The sequence below is a fragment of the Ictidomys tridecemlineatus genome, chromosome 6 (genome assembly GCF_052094955.1).
Source record: "Ictidomys tridecemlineatus isolate mIctTri1 chromosome 6, mIctTri1.hap1, whole genome shotgun sequence".
NCBI classification, from domain to species: Eukaryota; Metazoa; Chordata; class Mammalia; order Rodentia; family Sciuridae; genus Ictidomys; species Ictidomys tridecemlineatus.
Window position 1 is genome coordinate 165,240,936 of NC_135482.1, and position 22,958 is coordinate 165,263,893.

Consider the following 22,958-nt stretch of genomic DNA (forward strand, 5'->3'; position numbering starts at 1 on the left):
ACAATCCAAAATACCATGGAAAGTTCTTCTAACGTTTGAAGAACTTTGTTAAAATGTTTTTTTATTTTGTAGTGCTGGGCATTATTGAACCCAGGGCCTTGAGCTTGCTTGGCAAGTGTTCTATTGCTGAGTTATAGCCCCAAACCTTAAAATATATCTTTTAAAAAATTGATCAAAATATTATTAAGAATCCTTTATAGCATGGATTACTTCTTAGGACAACTATGACACATGGTAATAAACCGTCTACAGAAAAACAAGATCTAAAAACTGACGCACAGAATAGGTTCCGTGATAATGGAAGGTTTGCATTTTAAGTCTTTGTTCTTTATTGTATATTTTTAATGTCCTTTTTCATTAGTATTGCACATGAGTTGCTTTGGGCAAAGATTTCCTACACTGCTAGGTATGTGAAATTGGGAATTATTACCAACTAATTTATTGAGATAAAATAAATGGTACACATTGACTATTTCTCTCCCTTTTTAATTATACTAGCCTCCTAAGAACCACATAAAATATATCAAGCCCTTTAAAGCTAATGAATAAACTGATTATATATTTTGCAGGAAGGAGAAATTCCATGTTAAATTTTAATAGCTTATTCTCTTATATAAATTGCATGTTCACTTTCAACGTGAGCTATTTTCTTTAGCAGTAACCTTAGGAAGCCTTATTTCCTTAATGGCAAACAACTGATTGCTGCTTTTCTGCTGAACCAAAAGAGCTCTGCCAAAGGAGCCCTCGCCGATCACTTTCAGGACAGTGTAGTCATCCATGCTGGGCACCACAGCTGGACTCCACTCATGCGGTCACCATGGACTCTCCCAAACTGTATTCAAAAACAGAAACATTTGAGAATTTACTGAATTCATTCAAAGTTGTTCTAATTACTGTGATAAGCCAACAGCAACATCTTCCTTTTGAAGGGTATCAACATGGGACCACAAAATATTCTATTTTGGCATAAAGATTGTTTTGAACTGAAAACAATTTGCTCTTTTCCCTTCCTGCTTCTGTCTAAATATAAATCATATATTTCCCTATGTAAAAGCAACAAATTTCCATTTGTAAATGTATACATAAATATATGTATACATAATATAATACATGTAAAATATACTAAGCCCTTATAAAGCTGATGTATAAACTGATGAACTATTTTGCAGGAAGGAGCATTTCATTCTCTTATGTAAATTACATGTTCACTTTCAGTGTGACTTTCTTTCATTAGCAGTAACCTTAGGAAGCCTTATTTTCTTAATGGCAAACATCTTAATGGCAAAATACATATACATTTTTTTTTTTAACAGTACTGGGAATTGAACCCAGAGGCACTGTACCACTAAGCTACATTCCCAGTCCTTTTATATTTTAAGACAGGGTCTCACCAAGTTGCTGACAGTCTTGCTAAAATTGCCCAGGCTGGATTCTAACTTGTGATCTTCCTGCCTCAGCCTCCTGAGAAATTGCCAATTTGATTCTGCATAACATACCTTACTAAATAAACCTTATCTTCCATTAGCTTCCCCATAAATGTACACTCCTAGGACAATTTCACCTAGAACCCCAAGATCCCCTCTTCCTTTGTCTGGTTACTTCTCCATAATTTATAGATCTTTGTTAATGGTAAATGAGGTCCTAGGTCTAACATTTTACATTTATGTACCAAACCTTTTCCCTTCTTGATCTTTTGTCAGTTTAATTTTCAGGACCCCTAAGAAGAAAGAGAAAAAAAAAGTTTTTTCCTACCCTACACTATTCATTCAACAGATCTTCTCTGAGTGAAGAGTTACAACCCTCCATTAGTCCTCAGCAAATATCTCTTGGTCTCTGCCATCATACATACACTATACAAAGGTGACCACAAACTTCAGCAAATGCAGAGGGGTGAATCTTACAGAAAGAGCTAGCTGGCCTGCAGTAGAAATATCCAGGGAGTTAGGAATCCTAAGTTTATTTAAGCAGAAGCCTGAAAGATGATTGGAAGTGGGCTAAGCAAAGAGGAGAGAAAGAGTGATCAAGGCAGATGAAATGGAATATTTAAGGGTAAAAGAGATTGTGTTCAGTTCAAGGAGTTGAAAGGAGAGTTAGACTGATGAGGTAGACAGGGATTTATTGGAAGACATAATTTATTGTAGGCCATAATTCATGTTATTGGACTTTATCCTCAGGATCATTAATGAGCTGTCTCTGAAGAGCCTGAACCAAGAGAACAATATAACCATCATATCTGCATATTAGAAAAATCACTTTAAAGCTGCTTAGTGACTGGACCAGAGGGTAGAGGCACTGGAGGTCCAGATCAGAGATGCAGACCAGTTAAAAAGTGCTACAGTAGAAAAGGCTGCCGCAGTCTGGGTGGGCACAAAATAAGGAGCCTCCAGGAGGCACTTGTGGGTTCAAAATAGGAACTCCTTTATTATCTGAACTCCCGAACGCGGCCCTTCCAGGAACACTACACACAGGAAATCCCTCCTCTGGCACATCCCCAACCAATTCGAACTCTCCAGGAATCCCCAGGAGAACTCCAAAGTAGCAGGCCAGGAGGACAGCAGGGGTCTAATATACAATTGAATACACAGCTTAACATAACCATCATCACCTCAAAGGATCGCTGGCCTCACCCCTCAACCACTCCCTTCGGAAGGCAGGGAAATGAAAATGAAAAGCAGCAGGGTGGTGGAAAGGGAACAATAGAAGAAAAAGAGTAATTGATGCACTCTTTTGGTGAAGGATTATGGGGGGACAAATAGGGAGATGGTGAGATAGGAATTTAGGGGGCACAGAGACCAATGGGGCTCAAAAGGGAAACACCCATGAACTGTTGGAAGGCAAAACAAACAACCTGAAAGAAGCCTAGCCTGCATCCTGCCTGCAGCCCATTGACTGGTTAACCACAAGGTTTCTGGTGGAACTAAGTAGCAGAATTAAAACATGTAAGGGCACTGTGCAAGCACGAGGAAAACAGTGGGGAATTCTGTTACCCAGCAGATTCCACCTCCAGCTCAGCCCTTTAGTTACTCTGTAAGTATTAGAACCCAAACTAAAGACAGGACTTGAGATCTACCTGCACCTCTTCCTTGAGTGTGTGCTCTTTGCTTCCTCATAAAAGTTCTCCCTTCTCATTCTACAATCTGACTCATCCTTAAATTCTTTTCTGCAGTGAAGTTTTGGACAGGGAAGCAGAAAACTCCTAAGAGCCCCATGGTGACAGAAGCAAGGTTGGCTCCCAGATTTCTGTATGAATGGTGCTACTATTCCCAGAGAAAGTTAAGGCACTAAGGTTGTGTGTGTTTTTGTTTGTTTGATTTCTCTGGGGGTGAGAATGTGGCAGGAATGGGGTAAAACATGGGGGAGAAGAAAGACATGTGTTCCATTTGGTATGTTTAGCTGGAAGGTGCTTAGGACTCAAAAGAGATGTTAAACATACAGTTGGAGTCAGACTTTAATGTTTCCTTCTAGAAGCAGCTTGGATTTCTAATATACTTTGCGGGTTTATAGACAGTCCTGACTAAATGGCAATTATTATTATTATTATTAAAACCTTGGGGAGGGCCGTAGCTTTGTCTAGGATGTAGAGCTTTTGTCTAGCATGTTAGAAGACCTGGGTTTGGACCCAAGCAACATGGATAGGGTAGTGAGCTGGTGACCTTAGGGAGGGAATACACTTAAGAAGATGATGTGTTCCCCCCCCACACTATAGTAGAAGACACTGGAATAAATTTACTTGATTCTTTTCAAAAACCAAACTTGCTGACTTGTTAATATTTTCTAAATCACACCACAGCTGAGTAGTAGCACACAAGGTGACTCATGCCTATAACTCTAGACACTTGGGGGACTGAGGTAGGAGGATTGTGAGTTCAAGGCCAGCCTTGGCAACTTAGCAAGATTCTGTCTAAAAATAAAAAATAAATGGGATGAGAACTTAGTTCAGTTGTACAGCATCCCTGGGCTCAATCCTCAGTAGCAAAAAATAAAAAAGAGGAAGAAAGAAAAATAGCACAACAAAAAAATTCTAAGGAACAAAAGAGCATGAAAAGGTAAAACAAAAACCACAAATCAAAACCTGTAACATACTGACATGTAAACCTTTCAGTTTGTATTCCTGTTTTACCATACAGGAAACCCCTGAAATAACTTCTCCATATAATCAAATTAGATGCCTTGTCTTAAAAAACAATTCTTAACAAGAAGAGGTTTTTGAGTGTATTTAGGCATATAAAAGGAACAAATGCTTTACCACTATTCTAAGTGGTTTCTGGTATTTAACAATGAAGCCAAGTTTTCCCGTGTGTCTGGTTTTTGTTTCTAGGGATTTAATTCTATGCAATGTAGAGTAACTGATAAACAAGTACAGCCAGACTTTTCTTAGATGACAGTCACATTTTCCCCTAACAGTATTAACACCCATAAGACAGGCCCGAATATATTCTGAATGTGGCAAAAGTAAATGGCTACAACAATAGATTCATTTTTCAAACAGCTATTAAAAAGAGACTTGCAAATGCCCAGAAGTGGGATCTCGGGTAAGACGGCTAAGTTCTGCAGGTGTGCGCGCCACCTTACCTAGAAGGCTAGCCACCGGGTTCACCTACTACCAAATCCTTTCTGCTTAAAAACCTGCTTGGCTCAGCTGGACACCCAGCCCCCGTCCAGGTCCAGGACCTGGCACCTACTCTCCACCAGCGCCGCACCTGCGCGGGCCAGGGGAGCGCGGCTGCAGGTTTGAGGGCGGGCGCAAGTGGAGAGCGGCGGGACCCAGGAGCCGGAGCGTCCGGGGCGCCACTCGACCTCACCCGCCGCGCGCGGTCCTGCTCCGTAGCCCCTGGGCCCGCTGTCCCCCGGCGCTCTTTTTGCCCGAGGCAGTCCCACTACGGCCTGGACCCCTTCCTCACCCGCCTCCCGGGCGACCCGAGTCGGTTCCTCCGCCCAGGCAACTGGCGCGCTTCCGCTGGGAGGGGAGGGGAGGGGCGGGGCGGGCGGGACGGGGCGTCTCTTAGGTTGTTGGCCAAAGAAAACCGCCTGGTTGTGGCGGGAGGCGCAATTTTCAGAATAGCTTAGACCTATGAAGAGCACATTTTAAAGCTGTTGTTCCACATTGCTCTAGAATGATGCTAACAAAGGAAAAATGTTCCTCCAATAACATGAGTTCTGTCTCCAGTTTATGTGGACAGCCCATATTGTTATGAGCTGATTTGAAGGTTAGGTCAGAAGGACCCCATTTTTCTCCAATGCCTCGCCCTGCATGAAATTGGTCCCTCTACCTGAAAACATCCTCACCCTCATGCACCCAATCCAGAGCTTCTGCAATTTATAGAACAGACATTAGCTTGCTTCTTGAGCATGTACTGAAATATGTAAATATGAAATATGTAAATATATGCTGTATGTATATATGTGACTGAATGACCAATGTAATTCTGCAACCTGTACAATCAGAAAAATGAGGAATTATACCCCATTTGATTCAAATGTATGAATTGTCAAGATCATTGTACTGTCATGTGTAATAAAATTTTTTAAAAAATCTGAGAAAAGTTAAGCTGTTTTTTTCTACCTTGTGAAAATATTCTGACTATATTAGCTTCCTAGCCCCCTATCCCTTCAGGGTCTTTTTGGCTTTTAAGCAGGCTCCTCCACGAATGCTTTGTGTCACAGTGGTAGAACTGTCTGCTTTCTGCAGACTTGGTGTTTTATTTGGGATTTAGGAATCATGCCTTAATAATATGACAGCACTCATTTCTGGCATTTACTAGTTGTGTGATCTTGAGCAAATGTGGAAGGCAGAATAATGTCCCCGGCTGCCACCCATCAGGATGTTCACATACTACTCTCTGAAATCTTTGTATTTATTCCATTATATAGCAAAGGGGAATTAAGATTGCAGCTGGAACTAAGGTTTGTGGAAGAAATGAAAATCATGACAAAACAAATTAAGTACCTCCAAAATATTAGGCCATAGAGGACATGAGTGACGAGCTTTCAGTCACATTTCTCTCAGAGAACTTTTGATCCTGTGTGTGTAAACATACGTCTTTTTCCCAGCATATACTGAAGCCTGGCCCTCCCAGGTGAAAACTTGCTACATCCTGTAGTTTACAAACTGAGAGCAAGTTACATTATAACATAACTCTCCAATCCTATAGCCACCAGGGTCTTCTTTCTACTAACTCCCTTCCTTTCCCAAGTATTTTTTGTAAATCATTCCACTCTCCCTTTCTGAGGACTGCCTTATATATACTTTTAAAGTTATCTAATCCATTTCTTACAAGACAGTTTGCTACCCTGCCTGCTCCAAATTATTTATTTTACAGTAGAATGCATTTTGACATATTATACACAAATGGAGCGTATCTCCTCATTCCTCTGTGTGTGTGGTCTTTTGATTTCTCTGGGGGTGAGAATGTTGCAGGATCATACATGTATATTGGGTAATAATGACTGTCTCATTCTACTATAGATCAGCACCATCCAAAGTGACTTTACATGTGTAGTTATTGAGCACTTTAAGGTGCCTACTTTGACTAGAAATGTGCAATTAAATGTAAAATACAAGTCATTTCAAAGACCTCATATACACATACAAAAAATTTAAAAATGTAAAATTTTTACATTGATTACATCCTGAAGTGATATTTTGGATATATTGAGTTTAGCAAAATGTACTGTATTAATTGTACCAATGACCTTTAATTTTTCGAACCATAGCTACTACAGTATTTGGAAGTACATACATGGCTTGCAATGCATTTGTTTCTAGTACTAGTCTGAATGGTCACAATGGGTAAAAGGGAGCACTTGAAAGACTAGAGGTCTGAAGTATAACAGAGCAAGAGAGCAAAAAAAAAAAAAAAAAAAAAACAACTAGTGGGAGCGTAGTGAAGAGGAAGAGACCCTGAGTGTTAAGACTTCTGAAAACAATAGTTCTTGGCATTATCAAAGTTCATTTTTCCCTATCAGTTGCTGAAGTAGGGGCAAAGTTCAGTAGACTGAGAGTGAGGAAATGTCTGAGAAGTTATTAGGTAGCATTAACAAGGAAAGAGCATAAATAATAATCAAGTTCAAGGTTTCTCCATCTCAGCATGTCAACATTTGGGACTGGATAATTCTTTTTTTTTAAATTGTTGATAGACGTTTATTTAATTTATTTTATATGCGGTACTGAGAATCGAACCCAGTGCCTCACACATGCCAGGCAAGTGTGCTACCACTTAGCCACAGCCCCAGACCCCTGGATAATTCTTTATTGGGGAAGGTGTGTATGTGTTTGTTAGAAGCCAACAGTACCCACTATCCCCAGTCTTGGCAACTATAAAGGTCTCCAGACTGAAAATGTCCAGGGAAAAGGTTAGAGTGGTACAAACTACCGATGGTTGAAAGCCATCATCTAGCTGTATACTCTGAACTTCAAAAGATGAAGTTGGGGGCTGGTAATGTAGCTGAGTCATACAGTGGTCCTGTACAGTGTACAGTACTTAGCTTGAGTGAGGCACTTCAATTCCTAGCTCCCCACATACACAAAAAAACTTACAATGTATTTCAAAGGCAAAGTTTAAATTAATTCACTGTGGTTAAATGACACATCATAAAAAATATATATTTTTTTTTCACGGTGCTGGGGAACTTAAGTCCTTAGTTATACCAAGTTATGGGCTCTTCCACTGAGGCATACCTCCATCCCTCATAAAATACTTGTTGAAATAAATTTCATTGGGATTGGGGCTGAGAGTAGGTTAAGTCCTGGGTTCAATTCTCAGTACACACACACACACACACACACACACAAAAAGAACATTATTATACAGGTACTTTTATTGTATACATATTAGATACACACAAGAATGAAAATCCTACTCTCTAGAACATAAGACAATACATAAAACAAAGATATTACATAAACGGCATGAACATTTGACCAAGTATATGATCTTCACATTCATATTACATATGTAGTTCAACTGTTCTTTGATAGTTCCCTTATTTGAAACTATAGACTGATATAGAATATATGACACTTAAGTATTAGTTCAAGGCCTTAGAAAACAAGTTTATTGGTGGTATTTATATATGAGGAAAAGAAAACTGTTCACGGTATGTAACTAGCATGTCTCAGGGGACATGATTTAAGAAAGCAAGTGTAAGTATTATTTCAGAAATGCTACCTACATTGGAATGACACTTCTTAAATATACATTCCTTCCTGAACTCCATTCTAATATAATTTATAAACTCTCAAATGAAGCTATGGAGGTTAAAATTTAAACATAATCCAGCTATAAAAGATTGGGACTTTTTTTTTTTTTTTTTTGGTGCTATGGATTGAACTCGGGCTTCAGGCATTCTAAGCACACACTATACCATTGAGCTCTATTCCCAGTCCCAATATTTTACTTTCATACTAATTAAATAGAGGCAAAAATATTGTCAGTATTCTGTTTAAAGGCAGGGAGGTACATCATAAAAGTTTTAAAACATGTCAACATAAAAAATATACTTTTATCTAGAACACCTAATTTCCTGATGATGCATCATTACTGTACTTATATTTAGTAAAGTGAACAAGCTACCATTATGACAAACCCTATTTATATTTAAGGAACACAATAAATTGACTAAATTTACCTATGTTAAAGAAAAACTCAGTCTGTTGTGATTGACAAGGCAGGATGCACAGAAGGACAACTCCCATAAGATGAACCTTAGTAAAGAAGTTCATTGCCATGAATACTTACGATACTTAGCCAACTATAGACCTAAGGGAAGCAGAAAGCCACACAAAACAAAGGAAACCAAGGATTAATAAAAAACCCTCATTCCTCATTGGAGCCTTATTTCTCTTCTGTATCAAAGTTCAGAGAGCACAGTGCTGCATTAGGGCGGCATACAAAAGCATCAGTTTTGCCTCCTAGCTCTGATAATTGTTCCAGTGAAGACACACAAGGATAATGGTCTTTTAACATATTTGGTAATTTAGAAGTCTTCTCTTGAAGACGTCGAGAACGTCTCACTGGTGTTAGAAACTTCAGCTCCTTAAATGCAGAACTTGACTCATCAAATTGCATCTTCTTTTTTATACTGAAGAAAACACAAAATTATTCTCCAAATTAAAAAAAAAGTTAATGTTTTTACTTTGTATTTCTATGCTATTCATCATAATAACATCACATGTTGCAACCATGTGACTGCTTGTCTTATAGAGTTATTACAAGCTTCTTAAAGTGAGGAACTTATCCTTTTCTCTATTTACTGTTATAACTGTTTGCAGTAGATACTCGAGTATCTATAGAATTGGCTAATTCCTCAGTTTTAAAACCTAGTATTATTTATAATACTTAAGAGTAAAGTAAAAATAATACAGCAGTTGTTTTTTTCAAAATAGCAATGTTTAGGGAAAAGCAAAGCCAATACAATATTAAAAAGGTAAAATGTCCCAAATGCCATTCCATGAGTTTGAAATTTTTTTCATATCAACAAATGGCAGTTCTAATCTGAAGTTATTGGAAAAATTTTAAAATACTATATTTAGGGCTGAGGATATAGCTCAGTGGTAGAGAACTTAATTTAGAAGTAATTTAGAAGTCTTCTCTTGTAGACGTCGAGAACGTCTCACTGGTGTTAGAAACTTTAGCTCCTTAAATGCAGAACTTGATTCATCAAATTGCATCTTCTTTTTTATACTGAAGAAAACACAAAATTATTCCCTAACTCAGCCTCTTGAGTTGCTGGGATTACAGGCATGTACCACAGCAACTTTAAAGTCTTACTGTTGTTTTAAAATTTGGTTAAAAGCTTAAATCTCTAAATTATTTCTTATAATAATTTGGCTAGCATGTGCAAGGCCTGGGTTTGATTCATAAGACCAGCGCAGGAGAAAAATCATACTTATTATCCCTAAGCATCAAAACAAATCACAGCACATTATATTTTATTTTTTATTTTTGGGGGGTATCAGGGATTGAACTTGGGGCACTTGACCACTGAGCCACATCCCCACCCTTATTTTGTATTTTATTTAGAGACAGGGTCTGTGTTGCTTAGCATCTCACTTTTGCTGAGGCTGGCTTTGAACTCGTGATCCTCCTGCCTCAGCCTCCCAAGCTACTGGGGTTACAGGCGTGTACCTCCATGCCTGGCCACAAAATATTTTAAAAGCTTACCTTTGCAAGTATGGTGTAGTAGATACATTATATTTAATTAAGCAACTTGCTATAGTTTCTGTATCAGGGGTTTTAACATCATTGGTCACAGCTTTCATTTTGTCATCTTGTTCTTTTTCATAATCTTTAAATACCACATTTCTATGATGTTTATTTTCCATTTCTGGTTTTTCTAGCTCTAAATTAACACCCATATCTTCAGTGTTGACTTCTTGAACTTGTTCTTTGGATGCAAAAGCCTCAATATTTTCTCCTATAAGAAATAATTTAGAGATTTAAGCTTTTGACCAAATTTTAAAACAACAGTAAGACTTTAAAGTTGCTGTGGTACATGCCTGTAATTCCAGCAACTCAAGAGGCTGAGACAGGAGGATTACAATTAAAAGCCAGCCTCAGCAAATTAGTGAGTACTGCATTCTACCCCTAGTGCTTCCCTACCAACCCTGCAGAAAAGAAGTTATTTAAGTTATTCCTAGTTGGCCAAAATTTCAAAATAAAAGAATTTAAGTGTCATTTCCTACCCATTACATTTCCTAAGTAAATACTGCTGCCAGTTAACACATATTTATTATTTCCTATTTGCAGGGAAAATAGGAAATATTTTTTATATTATATTCTTATATTTATTAAGTAAGAATGAAATCATCCCTGTTCTTTAAGAAGTTTACATTCCCTGAGAGATGCAGTTGGGCTGGGAATGGAGTTCAGTGACCCACATCATCCAAAACCAAAAATAAAACCAGAGAGATAGCACGCACAGAGTTGAAAACAACTAACTGTAAAATGAGATAAATGCTACAAATTAGGTAGGAACAAAGGGTTAGTGAATCCATAAAAAGAAACAAATTTTGTTTGTTTCACAAGTGATATTTAGGCTGGATCATGAAAAATGAGTACTTGATAAGTTTAAGGAAGTAACTTTTATAGACATTTAATGTCAAATTTGGATTTTTTAATTAATCTCCTAATTAAAAACTCATTATAATATAGAAAGCCACTTTATCTCAGAGACAGGTTAATAGAAGTATAAAAAAAGAACTTCATATTTTAAAAGTTAAAAAAGAAAAAATAAGGGCTGAGATGTAGCTCAGTAGTAGAGCACTTGTCTAGCATGCACAAGGTCCTGGGTTTGATCCCCAATACCAACATAAAAAATAGGATAAAAAAAAAAACTTAACTCAGCAAAGAAATTTAATAAACTCACAATTCACTTGAAGGAAATAAAAGAAACTAAAACTCACCCAAATTAACTTTTTCTTGACTCTTCATTGTTAAAATATCCACAAGGACATGTCGCATCTCTTCAATAGGCTTGATTTTTTTTAATACAAAAAAGAGATCCATGTAAGTTTTATATTTTCAAGTTGAAATATTAAAACCAGCAATTAAAATTTGATATTTTAAAAGAAGGTAGCAGTTCTAAAGCAGTTCTCAGAACTCCTATTTTAAGATTGAAAAATGACTGTCTACTCCAACTTACAGAATAAAAAAATGAAGGACAGGGCTGGGGATGTGGCTCAAGCGGTAGCGCGCTTGCCTGGCATGTGTGCGGCCTGGGTTCGATCCTCAGCACCACATACAAACAAAGATGTTGTGTCAGCAATAAATACTAAAAATTTCTCTCTCTCTTTAAAAAAAAAAAAAATGAAGGATAGAAATTTATCAGTTGAAAGTCTACCCCTAATTTTTCTTAAGCCCTTAATAATTATTGGTACCTGCTTGATATGAACAGAATTAATAAATATGATGTTATTATTAGTAATATCTATTCAAGAGCTGATTAAAAGCTCCTTTTCTCTTACATTCATTTAAGTTTATTCAGACTATTAAATGCATCTCTGAATTGCTTAATGTCAGCCCAACATATTTCATTCATTCAAAATGTATTATGTGTCTCTTATTTGCTAGATATTACATGCACTTCCTACGTAATTTTGTGCCACTATGCCAAAACTACACAATCAAGATATTATATAAAAAGGAAACTCTGGTGCATAGTCTTAGTTCTAGAACTTAGTCCTAGAATTATTTACCCAGGACTTTTGCTTTACTTTTACTTTCAATTTTCTTGGGAATTTTGATTCTTGTTTTCCAATTACTGCTCTGGTGTCACTTTTTTTTTCTGTATTATTACTTTCTATATGTAGCCTTAGCTCCAGTTTTGCATACTTATTATGCTGCTAGAAGCTGCTTTAAGTAATGTCCCTTCAGTTCAATATAGTAAGGACTCCCTTCAAACTAGAATTCTATCAAATATAATTATGAATTCAAAAAAATGTTTACATATATAAGCCATTAAGAGAATATCTGCCTGGTATTGTGGCTCAGTGGTAGAGCACTTGCCTAGTATGTATGAGGCACCACATATAAATAAATAAAATAAAGACCCATTGACAACTAAAATATGTTAAAAAAAAAAAAAAAGTGATTGTGAAAATTATATATAATGGGGGCTGGGGATGTGGCTCAAATGGTAGCATGCTCGCCTGGCATGTGTGTGGCCCGAGTTCGATCCTCAGCACCACATACAAACAAAGATGTTGTGTCCGCCAAAAACTAAAAAATAAATTTAAAAAAAAAAAAATATATATATATATATATAAAGCATTTAAAAAAATAATATCTGATTTGATTTGATATTTATTGTACTGGGCATGGAACCCAGGGCCTCAAGAATGCTAGGCAAGTGCCTTACCACCAAGTTATATCCCAAGCCCTTTTTATTTTTTATTTTCAGAGAGGGTCTCACTAAATTACTCAGACTGAGGATAGTTTTGCAAGTTTCCTGCCTCAGTCCTGAGTAGCTGTGATTACAGGTATATGCCATCATGCCTGCTTGATTTTTGATTTTTGATCCAGTTGAAAGGTCAAATATCATTTGTTGGCTTTGACTTTGCTGAGACTGAGACTTAAGTGAATATAGAGTTTTATTTTGTTTGGTATATGGGATTGAACCCAGGAGCACTCTACCACTGAGCCATACCCCAGACCTTTTTTTTTTTTTTTTTTTTTTTTTTAATATTTATTTTTTAGTTCTCGGCGGACACAACATCTTTGTTGGTATGTGGTGCTGAGGATCGAACCCTGGCCACACGCATGCCAGGCAAGCGCGCTACCCCTTGAGCCACATCCCCAGCCCCCAGACCTTTTTTTATTTTTTATTTTTAGACAGGCTTTTCACCTTAGTGAAAAGCTGGCCTTGAACTTGCGCTCTTCCTGCCTCAGCCTCCTGAGCTGCTGGGATTACAGGTATGTGCTACCATACCCAGATGTGTTTTATTAGAGAAAGGGTCTTGCTGAGATGCTTAGGACCTCACTAAATTGCTAAGACTGGCTTTGAACTCATGATCTTACTGCCTCAGCCTCCGGAGGCGCTGGGATTTGAGCTTTCTTAAGAAAGGCTAAGAGAGTACTTTCTAAAAAATGTCTAACAATTTCCAAGAAGATAGTTCTGAGAGATCTGGTCAAAAGGAAATATGTTTTAGGAATACTTATGTATAAAAACAAAAACAAGGCCCAAACAAACAAAAACCCTGAAGAAGTGATTTATTTTATATAGAAAGCTTTGTGTATCAATAGAGTAGAAGAGAGATGGGCAGAACCAATTTATATAGTGTATAATGTGAGTACTCTAGATATACTCCTAAAATGAGGGAGTTCTCACAAAGCCATCAGTTTTTTAAAAAGTTAATTTATTTATTTTTTGCATGAGGGATTGAATCCCAGGCCTCCATGCTACACTAGTGAGTATATCCCCATACCTGCTGTGGCCTTTAAAATACTTACTACTATAATTTTATCAAGTTATGTTGTTGATGCATTCTAAAATAATTCTGAATCATTTACATTGTAATAATAAAAAAATAGTAAATTTTAATCTCACCTGAGCCCCTGCCAGAATGGCTTCCTCATAGATTGAGATAATATTTTCAATAGGACTTGTGATTGCTTCAATACGTACAAGACATATCCAATATTTTACAAGTTTTTTGGCATCTGGAATATTTTTAATTAGGTCATTCAGTGTAACCAATATTTCTTCTTTTGGGTACCCCTAAAATAGCAAGAAAGTGTTTGTGATATTTTTTAACCTGCAAACTACAAAAAAACAATAATCTTAACTATAATCAAGATCAGTGGTAAAGACACAAAAAGTTGATAGAAAATTCATCAAAAATATTCCCTACTATTATGCTAACTCTAAACTTATTTTGAATGATAAATAAAAAGCATATAAACCATGAGTATGAGACAGTAAAAAAGATAATAGTTGAGATATATATTAGTACAAAAATGACTAATACTTTACTTGGTTTTGTATTTATCCTCTTATAAACCGTGGGATTCCATTTGCTAATATTGTATTTCGAATTTTTGCATCCACCAAATGTTCACAACTGAAAATGGTCTGCAGGGATTTTTCCCTCTTAATTGTCGGGTTTTGATATTAAAGTTAAAATCAATCTGCAATGATTTATGTAAGAGTTGTTCGCAGACAGCAGGGCAAAAAATTCCATAGTATGAACAACAACAAAAAAACTCAAAATAAGAAAAGAATCAGTTTTCCTGTTCAAAACTTTCTTTGGTCCTCAGGACCACAAAAAGTTTAAAGATGCTCATAAAGAGTAGAACAAAGAGTAGTAGTTTGAAGTCAGACCTTATATTGAGTCTTGCTATGGATCTTGGACATTAGTAGATATACAAAGCAAGATTAAAAGGTAAATAAGTGCAGGCTGGGGCTGTAGCTCAGCAGTAGCACACTTGCCTGGCATTGTGAGGCACTGGGTTTGATTCTCAGCACTGCTTATAAATAAATAAAAATAAATGCCTATCAATAACTAAAAAATAAATAAATAAGAAAAGTAAATAAGAAAATATTCTGGACTGGGGTTGTGGCTCGGGTAGAGCGCTCGCCTAGCATGTGCAAGGGAGCTGGTTTGATCCTCAGCACCACATAAAAATAAACAAATAAAATAAAGGTATAAAAAAATAAAATAAATAAAATATTCTGGAGTTGGTAATTATATTCCTGAGGATGTGTCCAAATAGCAAAATTCTACAAATTCAAGACCAGGATAATGTTGTTTTATATTAATGGGATTTTATTAGATAACATTTTAGTTAACTTGAATTGATGATAATATTTACTATAATTTTTGTTGCTAGTCTTTAAGTAAAATATGTGACTGGAAAAAAATAATTTGTAAAAATGTTTAACAGAAATACCAGACGGGCAAAAATAAATGTTCACCCCAGCTTACTGAATATTAACATCTTAAAGGAATACAGTATTTATAACTCAAGTAAAAAACTTATTACCCCTTTGATATACTTATGTGAACTCAATGGAAAATGCAGTCAGTAAAAGGCTAGCAATCTCACAACACTCTTAACATAGTATCACTGATATTACTTGCTCCAAAGAATGACAATATAGACAGATAATGTTTATGAAAGTAATTTGTAAACCATACAATGTTGTATAAATATATAGTAAAGACTACCTTATTAATCAGGTTTAGGCATTCAGAAATCGTCTTGTTTACTTTTTCAGTAAATAATCTTTGTTCATCTTCTTCTGCCATGGTAGTCCAAAAGGACCCAACTGGTTTTTCATTTTGTCCTTCAGACGTGGGCTGGGTAACTACAGGGTTAGGGGGCCTTTTCAATACTTTTCCTTTGCCAATTTTCCACTCACTCAGACGAGCTCTACAGTCAAAAGCAGTATACAGAAACATTACTTTGATATTAATTCGAGATCTCTATTGAACGGAGGAAAAGTTTAAAAATATTTCAAGTCTTGAAGTAGTGCTACACAAGTGGCACATACATCATTCAAAAGTTTGTAGAAAAGATATCTTGAACATAAAAAGATCAATTATATGTTCAAAGATCCCAAGAATGCATTTTTAAATAGAGGGCTATGAAATATTTCCCAATTTATCATTAAGCATTTAACTTAGATTATAAAAAGCAACATAGAAACCACACCTAAATATAGTAACTTTTCAGTCATATTGTTCCATGACATAAATCTACCTCATATGACAGAAAGAATCCATTAAAGAAATTCTAATACAAGGAAATTACAAATCAAATCCACAAATGGTACTCTATTGAAAAGTAAGATAATAAAATTAAGAAAATTATAGCTACTCACTTTCTCTCTTCCGAAGTTTCTTTGGGCCGAACTGATCTATCAACAGTTGCTTTTGCTATAGTTTGTCTTCGTTGGTCAATGGTTTTTGACTTCTCTATCAGTTTGGTATTAGAAGATGAAGCAGGCTTGGCTACAATTTCAGATGCTATGCTTCTTGATAACACCCTATTTCTTTTTATGTCCTGAGAAGAACTGGTTTTGACATTAGATACAATCGTTTTGGGTTCTTTTTCTTGAGGCCCTTTCAGGATTTTAACACTGGCAGAGGTTTGGTTGATGCTTTGTTTCATGATGTCCTGGGTGTTACCGTGGTGATTTCTATTAGGAGGTCTCACAAGTTGTGTGTTTCGAGGTTTAGTGTTCACAAATTTAGTGCTTTCAAACTTAGTAGTAGCAGTTATATTTGAGGCTTTATTACTTCTCACTGTTACGTTGGTGGTGTTTACAAGTTCAGGCTTTGTGGCTTTGGAAACAGTAGTTGAAAGTTGCTTTGTTGTTGCAGAACTCTCATTTTTTACTTGTAGAGGCTTTCTAAATGAATTAACCTTAGATTGAACAATTTGGCCACGATAAGACCCAAGCACAGGTTTCTTGGGCATGTTAGCAGCTTGGTTTGGTTTTTCTGCAGGCATTGGTTTCTTTTTAGTATTGTTTTTAAGGTGAAATGCCTGGCTTAATGTCATATTTTGATTTTGGGGATCATCTTTAATTGATAACTGCAGAGTTTGAGTGCCATCCTGAAAATCATGTGTTTCAATTTCCACAGTTGAATCGGTTAATTCATTAGAAGGTTTTAAAAGAATATAATTTTTTACCATTGTTGTATTATTTTTGCTCTGTATAGGTATTTTGATATTTTCTTTATCAGCCTGAAAGAGTTATTTAAGACAAATAAGTGTTTCAGAATTATTTCTTTCAGAAAGAGCCTAGGAAAGGGGGGAACAAACTTGTTGGGTCAAGTTATAAATGCTATGTCCATATCTTACCATTGTTGTTGTCAGTTTCAGAATTTTTGTCTCTTCTTGGACTTGGTCCTCAGATGTCATCATTCTTTGGGCTCCAGTACTTAAAAGAAATAAAAATAAATTAACCCTGTTCTGGGGGTTTCCTTGTGTGGGGGAGGAGTTGTGGAATAACAACAATTAACCAACTTTGCAATTTTAATTTGTGTGTGTATGGTACTGGGGATCAAACCTAGGGCCTTATGCGTGCTAAGCATGTACTCTATTACTGAGCTACATCCCTGGTCCCAACATTTTAAATTGTAAAACGAGGAAAGAAATTGGGCACTTTAGACATATCTGTAATCCCAGCAACCCAGGAGGCTGAGGCAGGAGGATCTCAGGTTCCAGGCCAGCATTAGCAACTTAGCCAGGCCCTAAGCAATTTAGACAAAAAATAAAAGGGGCTGGGGATGTAGCTCAGGAGTAGAGCAACCCTAGTTTCAATCTCCAATACCAAAAATAAAACAATGAGGCAAGAACTGAGTTGAGATTTGTCCTAAGCAAAACTTCATTATACTGTGATTTAATAGTGTAAATAACATGTCTAAGACACTTAAATATATCTTCTTAAAAAATCTTCCATCTTCCACAGACTGTTGGCCTAAATTCCTTTCTACAGATGTCCAGTCTTTCTGGAATAGAGCATGAAATCTCTTAGCAGATGATTATGATTTTGTGTAAAATTGAGAGAAAAAAAAAGAAAAACCCTGTTGATTAAACATACTATTGATTCTAAAATCCCAAGTTCAGAGATTATTTTTAAAAGTGAAAATTTATACAGGTTAGAACAGACGAAAGTTTGTATTTTTTTTATAGTTAATAATTTTGGTTATATTGCCTTTCACATTTATTTGCTCAGATAAGACATTATTCTCCAAGACCTAATTTACCAGAATTGGGTTGGGTGAGAATTTTTCTTGTTTTCTAATACGAATAATTATTATTATTATTATTATTAATTATTATCATTAATTATTATTATTTCTATAGATCATCTAAATCTAGGTTTCCAAAAGTTGAGAAGAAGGCGTTACATTAAAAACATCAGAGCAGGAGCAACCACACCCTTCCAGAATTTGGTTCCAAAGCCTGGAGGTATAAGTGCTCGCGCAAGCGCAGTCGGTCTTCGTGCCCTGCAGTCCCGCCCCCCGCGGCCAGGGCCCCCAACGCCAGTATGGCAGTCAGGGCCTTATCTGAATGCAAGAAGTCAAAACACCTGTTATGACCAAAAAACAAACAACAACAACAAAACCCTACGCTCCTCGCTAAACGGTTTCCTTCACAGCAGATCCGCTTTTGCTAAAAAGCCAAGTCGACCAGTAGCGAACGAAGAGAAGGCGCTCAGCCCGCACGCCATCACACTGAGCGGACGCCGCTCTCACGGCCCCCTCCGCAAACGCCGTCCAGGGTTCTCACACAAGCAGCCGTGGGGGAAGGTGGTCATCCGACCAAAGGCCCTAACCACGAGGTTCACGCCCACCCGCGTTCCCTCAGCAAACCAGCCGCCAGCCGGCTCGCGCAGCTCCCGCCACCGCGGCCTCACCTAGGTACGCGGACTGGGTCTTCTGACTCGGGGGCAGCTGCAGGTCCCGGGGCACGGCCAGGGATGCGATTCCGTCTCGAGTCCTCGGTATCGCTCAGGTCGCCACCCGCCGCCTTACACTGAGCCCGAGCCCGCAGCGGCTAGCTTTGGCCTTTGTCAGCGGCCCGCCGCCGCCTCCCATTGGTACGAGGGTGAATTGAATGCGCCAATGAGGGGAGAGGGGCGGAGCCTGGGTTCGGGTTGCCGCGGGCTGGTTCGGCGTCTACCGGGTTCAGTTAGGAGGAGTCCGTAGGTGTCAAACTCAAACCACGCGCTTCCTCCTGGACGTGCGGCGGGGGAGGAGTGGCCTGCTAAAATCCTCCAATACAGCAGCACTACGGTTGACAAAGACTCAAGATTGGACAGGAAAGGGAGATGGGAAAAAAAGAAAGTGTTTTTGCTTCTGAATAAACACCGGCGTGCTAGCTAAGAAGGAATTGTATCACTAAACTACTGTAGCAAGGGCGCATATTTACAAATACTACTTCATTTTGAGCTTCATAAATGCATCTCCTGTTTCACTAAAGAAATAATAGTCTCGGAAGTTATCGTGTTCACATTTGTCCGGCTTGCAAAGGGACACTGAAATTGAGATCTACTTTCATGCCTTTATAATAGTTATCAGATGCAAACAAAGGGAAGATAGGAGAGATGGATTAAAATGAGGCCAGCCTCCTCTCAACCCTCAAGGTTATATATAATCCTCCTGTGCAGATAAACTAACATTTGTTAGACATTTTGAGTATGCGTTTAAGAGTGCTACCATAATCTTTCAGTCTTCATCTAAAAAATATCGCCTTTATAAAATCCAAATAGCCAATCCTCAAGACAGAAAGAAACAATTCAGAGCCAGGAGATTTTTAAGAGTTGGAGACTTATGGAGTATATGGATTGTGCCTACTGATATTAAGCACTGGGTTTACAACATTTCTCCACTTCTCCTGGACTGGACTCTCTTTCAGTCAGGGTCTATTTTTGTTTTGAGACAGGATCTCAGTAAATTGCCAAGTCTGACCTTCAACTCTCCATCCTCCTGCCTCTGCCTTCCCAGTAGCTGGAATTACAGGTGGCACCACCGCTCTTGGTTCAGCCTGGTTTTAAATGGGGACAGAGGTGGGAGGATAGAACTTCACATGCTACTGCCCAGGTCTGAAGGTCTCCTCCGATAACTCTGAGCTATGGTCAGTTTTTCTCATTTTTTTCTTCATACCTATTATGGTAGCATCTAGCTATTAAGGAATTTGGTTTAGTGTTTTCTGTAGGTTTTTTTTTTAAATGAAATGTCCTATTTTAAATGTAACTTTGCCACCTCTGTGAAAAGGAACAACCAAACAGTGTCCATCACCATTCTTAAGACATTGTTCCTGGTCATACACTATTACATTATAATTCATTATTTACTAAAGTTTCATCAGGTAACCAGGGTATTCACTGGGTAACCAGGAATTCTCATGAAATGATGGAGAACAGTTTAACAAAACAGAATAGTTAAAACTGACTTAAGAGCTGGGCATGGTGGTCCACACCTGTAATCCCGCAACTTGAGAGACTGAGAGAGGAGAAATTGCAAGTTTGAGGCCAGCCTGGGCAACTTAGTGAGACTCTGTCTCAAAATAAAATTTTAAAAGGACTGGGGATGTATCTCAGTGGTAAAATACTTGCCCAGCATGCTCAAGGTCTTGGGGGCAATCCTAGTAACACACACAGACAAAAAAAAAAAAAAGTGACTCAAGAACCTGCAAAACATCATGCTAAGAGAAATACGACAGAAACAAAAGGTTACATATGATTCCATCTATACAAAATACCTAGAATAGATAAATTCATAGTAACATAATACAGATTGGTGGATTCTAGAAGTGGGAGGAATAAGGAGAGACCACTTAATGGGTTTTATTTTGGAGTGATTGATAAGTTTTGAAACTAGTTAGAAGTAGTGGTTTTACAACACTGTGTATTAATACAATTGACCTGGTGAATTTTATGTTATATGAATTTCACTTCACTTTTTTAAGTGAACATAATTTAAATTTTTTAATTGTAGATGGACACAATACCATTATTTTAATTATTTATGTGGTGCTGAGGATTGAACCCAGTGCCTCATGCATGTGAGGCAAGCACTCTACCACTGAGCCACAACCCCATAAGTGGGCATAATTTTTAAAAAATCACAGAGTTTTTTTTTTTGGCTCAGATAGTATGAAAACCTACAAAAGTGATAGATTTTTTCAGCATAGCAATTTCCCCCTAATCTCCAAACTCTCACACTCCAAGAATGATGTTTTATTTGAGACACAATGTTCATATCATTGTCCCACAAGTGTTGGAGGGAAGGCAGAACCTTTATTAAAAGATCCAAAGAGAAGACTTCCTTCCAGAACACATCCTCACCAACACAGCGGACCATGAACTCCAGGCACCTGGAGTATTTGATGATCAGCTTCACTTGTTTCCCCTGTGGTCTGTAAAACAGATATGATGCTTTCAAGAGAATAGGGTGGGACAATCCTAAGGGTAGAAGTCGATGAGGACCGGAAGAGGAAACAAAGTCCATGGAAGAGAGGCCAAAGAAAGAGGGAATGGACCACAGTGTTGGGTGCTGCAGAGATCTGGCTGGATTGGAATTGAAAAGAACCATTGGATTCAGAAGGTAGAACAACCTGACAAAAATGTTTTGTGGAAAAGTACAAAATACTGTTGAGAGAAATTAAAGAAACTCTAATAAATGGGAAAATATAATATGATTATGGATCAGAAGACCCTATATTATTAAGCTGTCCTTGTTCTCCAAGTTGATCTGTTAAATCCAAACAAAACATGAGCTGACTGCTGATTTATAACTTAGAAAGCCACAGAAATTAAGAAAGTATAAAGAAACACAAAGAAATCAAAGGAATACAATTGATTCCAGAAATATATCAGACTGATCTGGCCAACTGACTAGGGGTTGAACCCAGAGGTGCTCTACCATTGAGCTACATCCCAGCCCTTTTAATTTTCTTATTTTGAGACAAGGTCTCACTACGTTGCCCAAGCTGGCTTGGAACTTGCCATCCTCCTGCTTCAGCCTCCTGCATCACAGGATTTGGGGTGGGGGGCAGGTACTGCACCTGTTTTGGTCAAATGATTTTGACAAAGTTTCTAAAACAGCTCAATGGAAGAAAAGGTTAATCTTTCCAAGAAATGATGTTGGGGCAAGTGAATATCTATGTATGAAATATTAACTTTGACTCTTACCTCAAAGTGTACAAAACAAACACCAATCAACAACCTCAAAATGGAGCATTGACCTAAAAAGTATTAAATGGCCAGAAGAAAATATAGGAGAAAATCTTAGTGACTTCATATTGGGCAGATTTTTAAAATAGCAAACATAAAAACCAGAACAACCCATGAACTCTAAAAGAAAAAAGTACACTAGACATCATTAAAATTAAAAACTTTTAGCCAGGCATGGTGGCGCATGCTGTAATCCCAGCGGCTGAGGAAGGAGGATTTCGAGTTCAAAGCCAGCCTCAGCAACTTAGCGAGGACCTCAGCAACTCAGCAAAACCAGGTCTCTAAATAAAAATATTTTTAAAAAGGACTGGGGACGTGACTCAGTGGTAAAGCACCCCTGAATTCAATTCCTGGTACCCCCCCCCCAAAAAAAAGCTCTTAAAAAGATACTATGAAACTAAATAAATCATATTGGTTCTAAAGTCCTGAGGATACAGCCTCTTTTGTTTTTTGGATGGATCACCCTGGCAGGTACTTTGCCCTACTCTGTTCTCATTTGGGGAATATTTAAGACACATGACATTTCTCCTTGTTCTAGCCTGAAAATAGGAAACTGCTGTACAGTTGTCTATTTTAGCAGCTGTCATATGTCAGTCCTTCGGGGACAGAAAACATACTTTGTTTTCACATCCCCACTCCCTGGCATTTTGATCACTGCAAAGACCAGGGGAAATGGTACAGTTCTACATTTGATTAAGTCACTTAGGTTATGTGATGTTACTTTCAATAGGAAAAGTAGACTAAAAATGAATAACAATCTAAGGCTC

General features: G+C 37.6%; 2 protein-coding genes across 8 annotated transcripts in view; both read right to left on the minus strand.

The window, feature by feature from the left end:
* Positions 1 to 4,967, minus strand: part of Nek3 (NIMA related kinase 3) — a 28,079-nt gene extending 23,112 nt beyond the window's left edge. For 3 of the 6 annotated variants that reach the window (XM_078016075.1, XM_078016073.1, XM_078016070.1), the window contains exons 1-2: positions 4,902 to 4,967; positions 663 to 832 (exon numbers count right to left, since the gene is read on the minus strand). In XM_078016075.1, the coding sequence (XP_077872201.1) occupies positions 663 to 779 (117 nt within the window). In that variant the 5' untranslated portion in view covers positions 780 to 832; positions 4,902 to 4,967. Of the gene's footprint in view, positions 1 to 662; positions 833 to 4,572; positions 4,747 to 4,802 lie in introns of those variants that run through there. The other 3 variants (XM_078016071.1, XM_078016072.1, XM_078016074.1) reach the window with 3 other exon arrangements.
* A 2,833-nt stretch (positions 4,968 to 7,800) lies between these two features.
* Ckap2 (cytoskeleton associated protein 2) lies at positions 7,801 to 19,080 on the minus strand. 2 transcript variants are annotated; one of them, XM_040281565.2, is made up of 8 exons: positions 18,871 to 19,072; positions 17,310 to 17,388; positions 16,324 to 17,192; positions 15,668 to 15,872; positions 14,047 to 14,217; positions 11,405 to 11,474; positions 10,164 to 10,416; positions 7,801 to 9,081 (listed from the first exon to the last, which is right to left on the minus strand). In XM_040281565.2, the coding sequence occupies exons 2-8, from the start codon at positions 17,370 to 17,372 to the stop codon at positions 8,835 to 8,837; spliced, it is 1,878 nt and encodes a 625-aa protein (XP_040137499.2). In that variant the 5' UTR covers positions 17,373 to 17,388; positions 18,871 to 19,072; the 3' UTR covers positions 7,801 to 8,834. The 2 variants fall into 2 exon arrangements, with proteins under 2 accessions (XP_040137499.2, XP_021585462.3); XM_021729787.3 differs by lacking the exon at positions 7,801 to 9,081 and adding an exon at positions 9,152 to 9,683 and having other exon boundaries at positions 18,871 to 19,080.
* Positions 19,081 to 22,958: the final 3,878 nt, after the last annotated feature.

Excerpts from the sequence above, each read along its gene's own strand:
- Ckap2 (XM_040281565.2), bottom strand. The coding sequence starts at position 17,372 with ATGATGACATCTGAGGACCAAGTCCAAGAAGAGACAAAAATTCTGAAA. Across the intron at positions 17,193-17,309 it reads TGAAACTGACAACAACAATG|GCTGATAAAGAAAATATCAA; the intron begins GTAAGATATGGA and ends TAACTCTTTCAG. Across the intron at positions 14,218-15,667 it reads GCCTAAACCTGATTAATAAG|GGGTACCCAAAAGAAGAAAT; the intron begins GTAGTCTTTACT and ends TTGCTATTTTAG.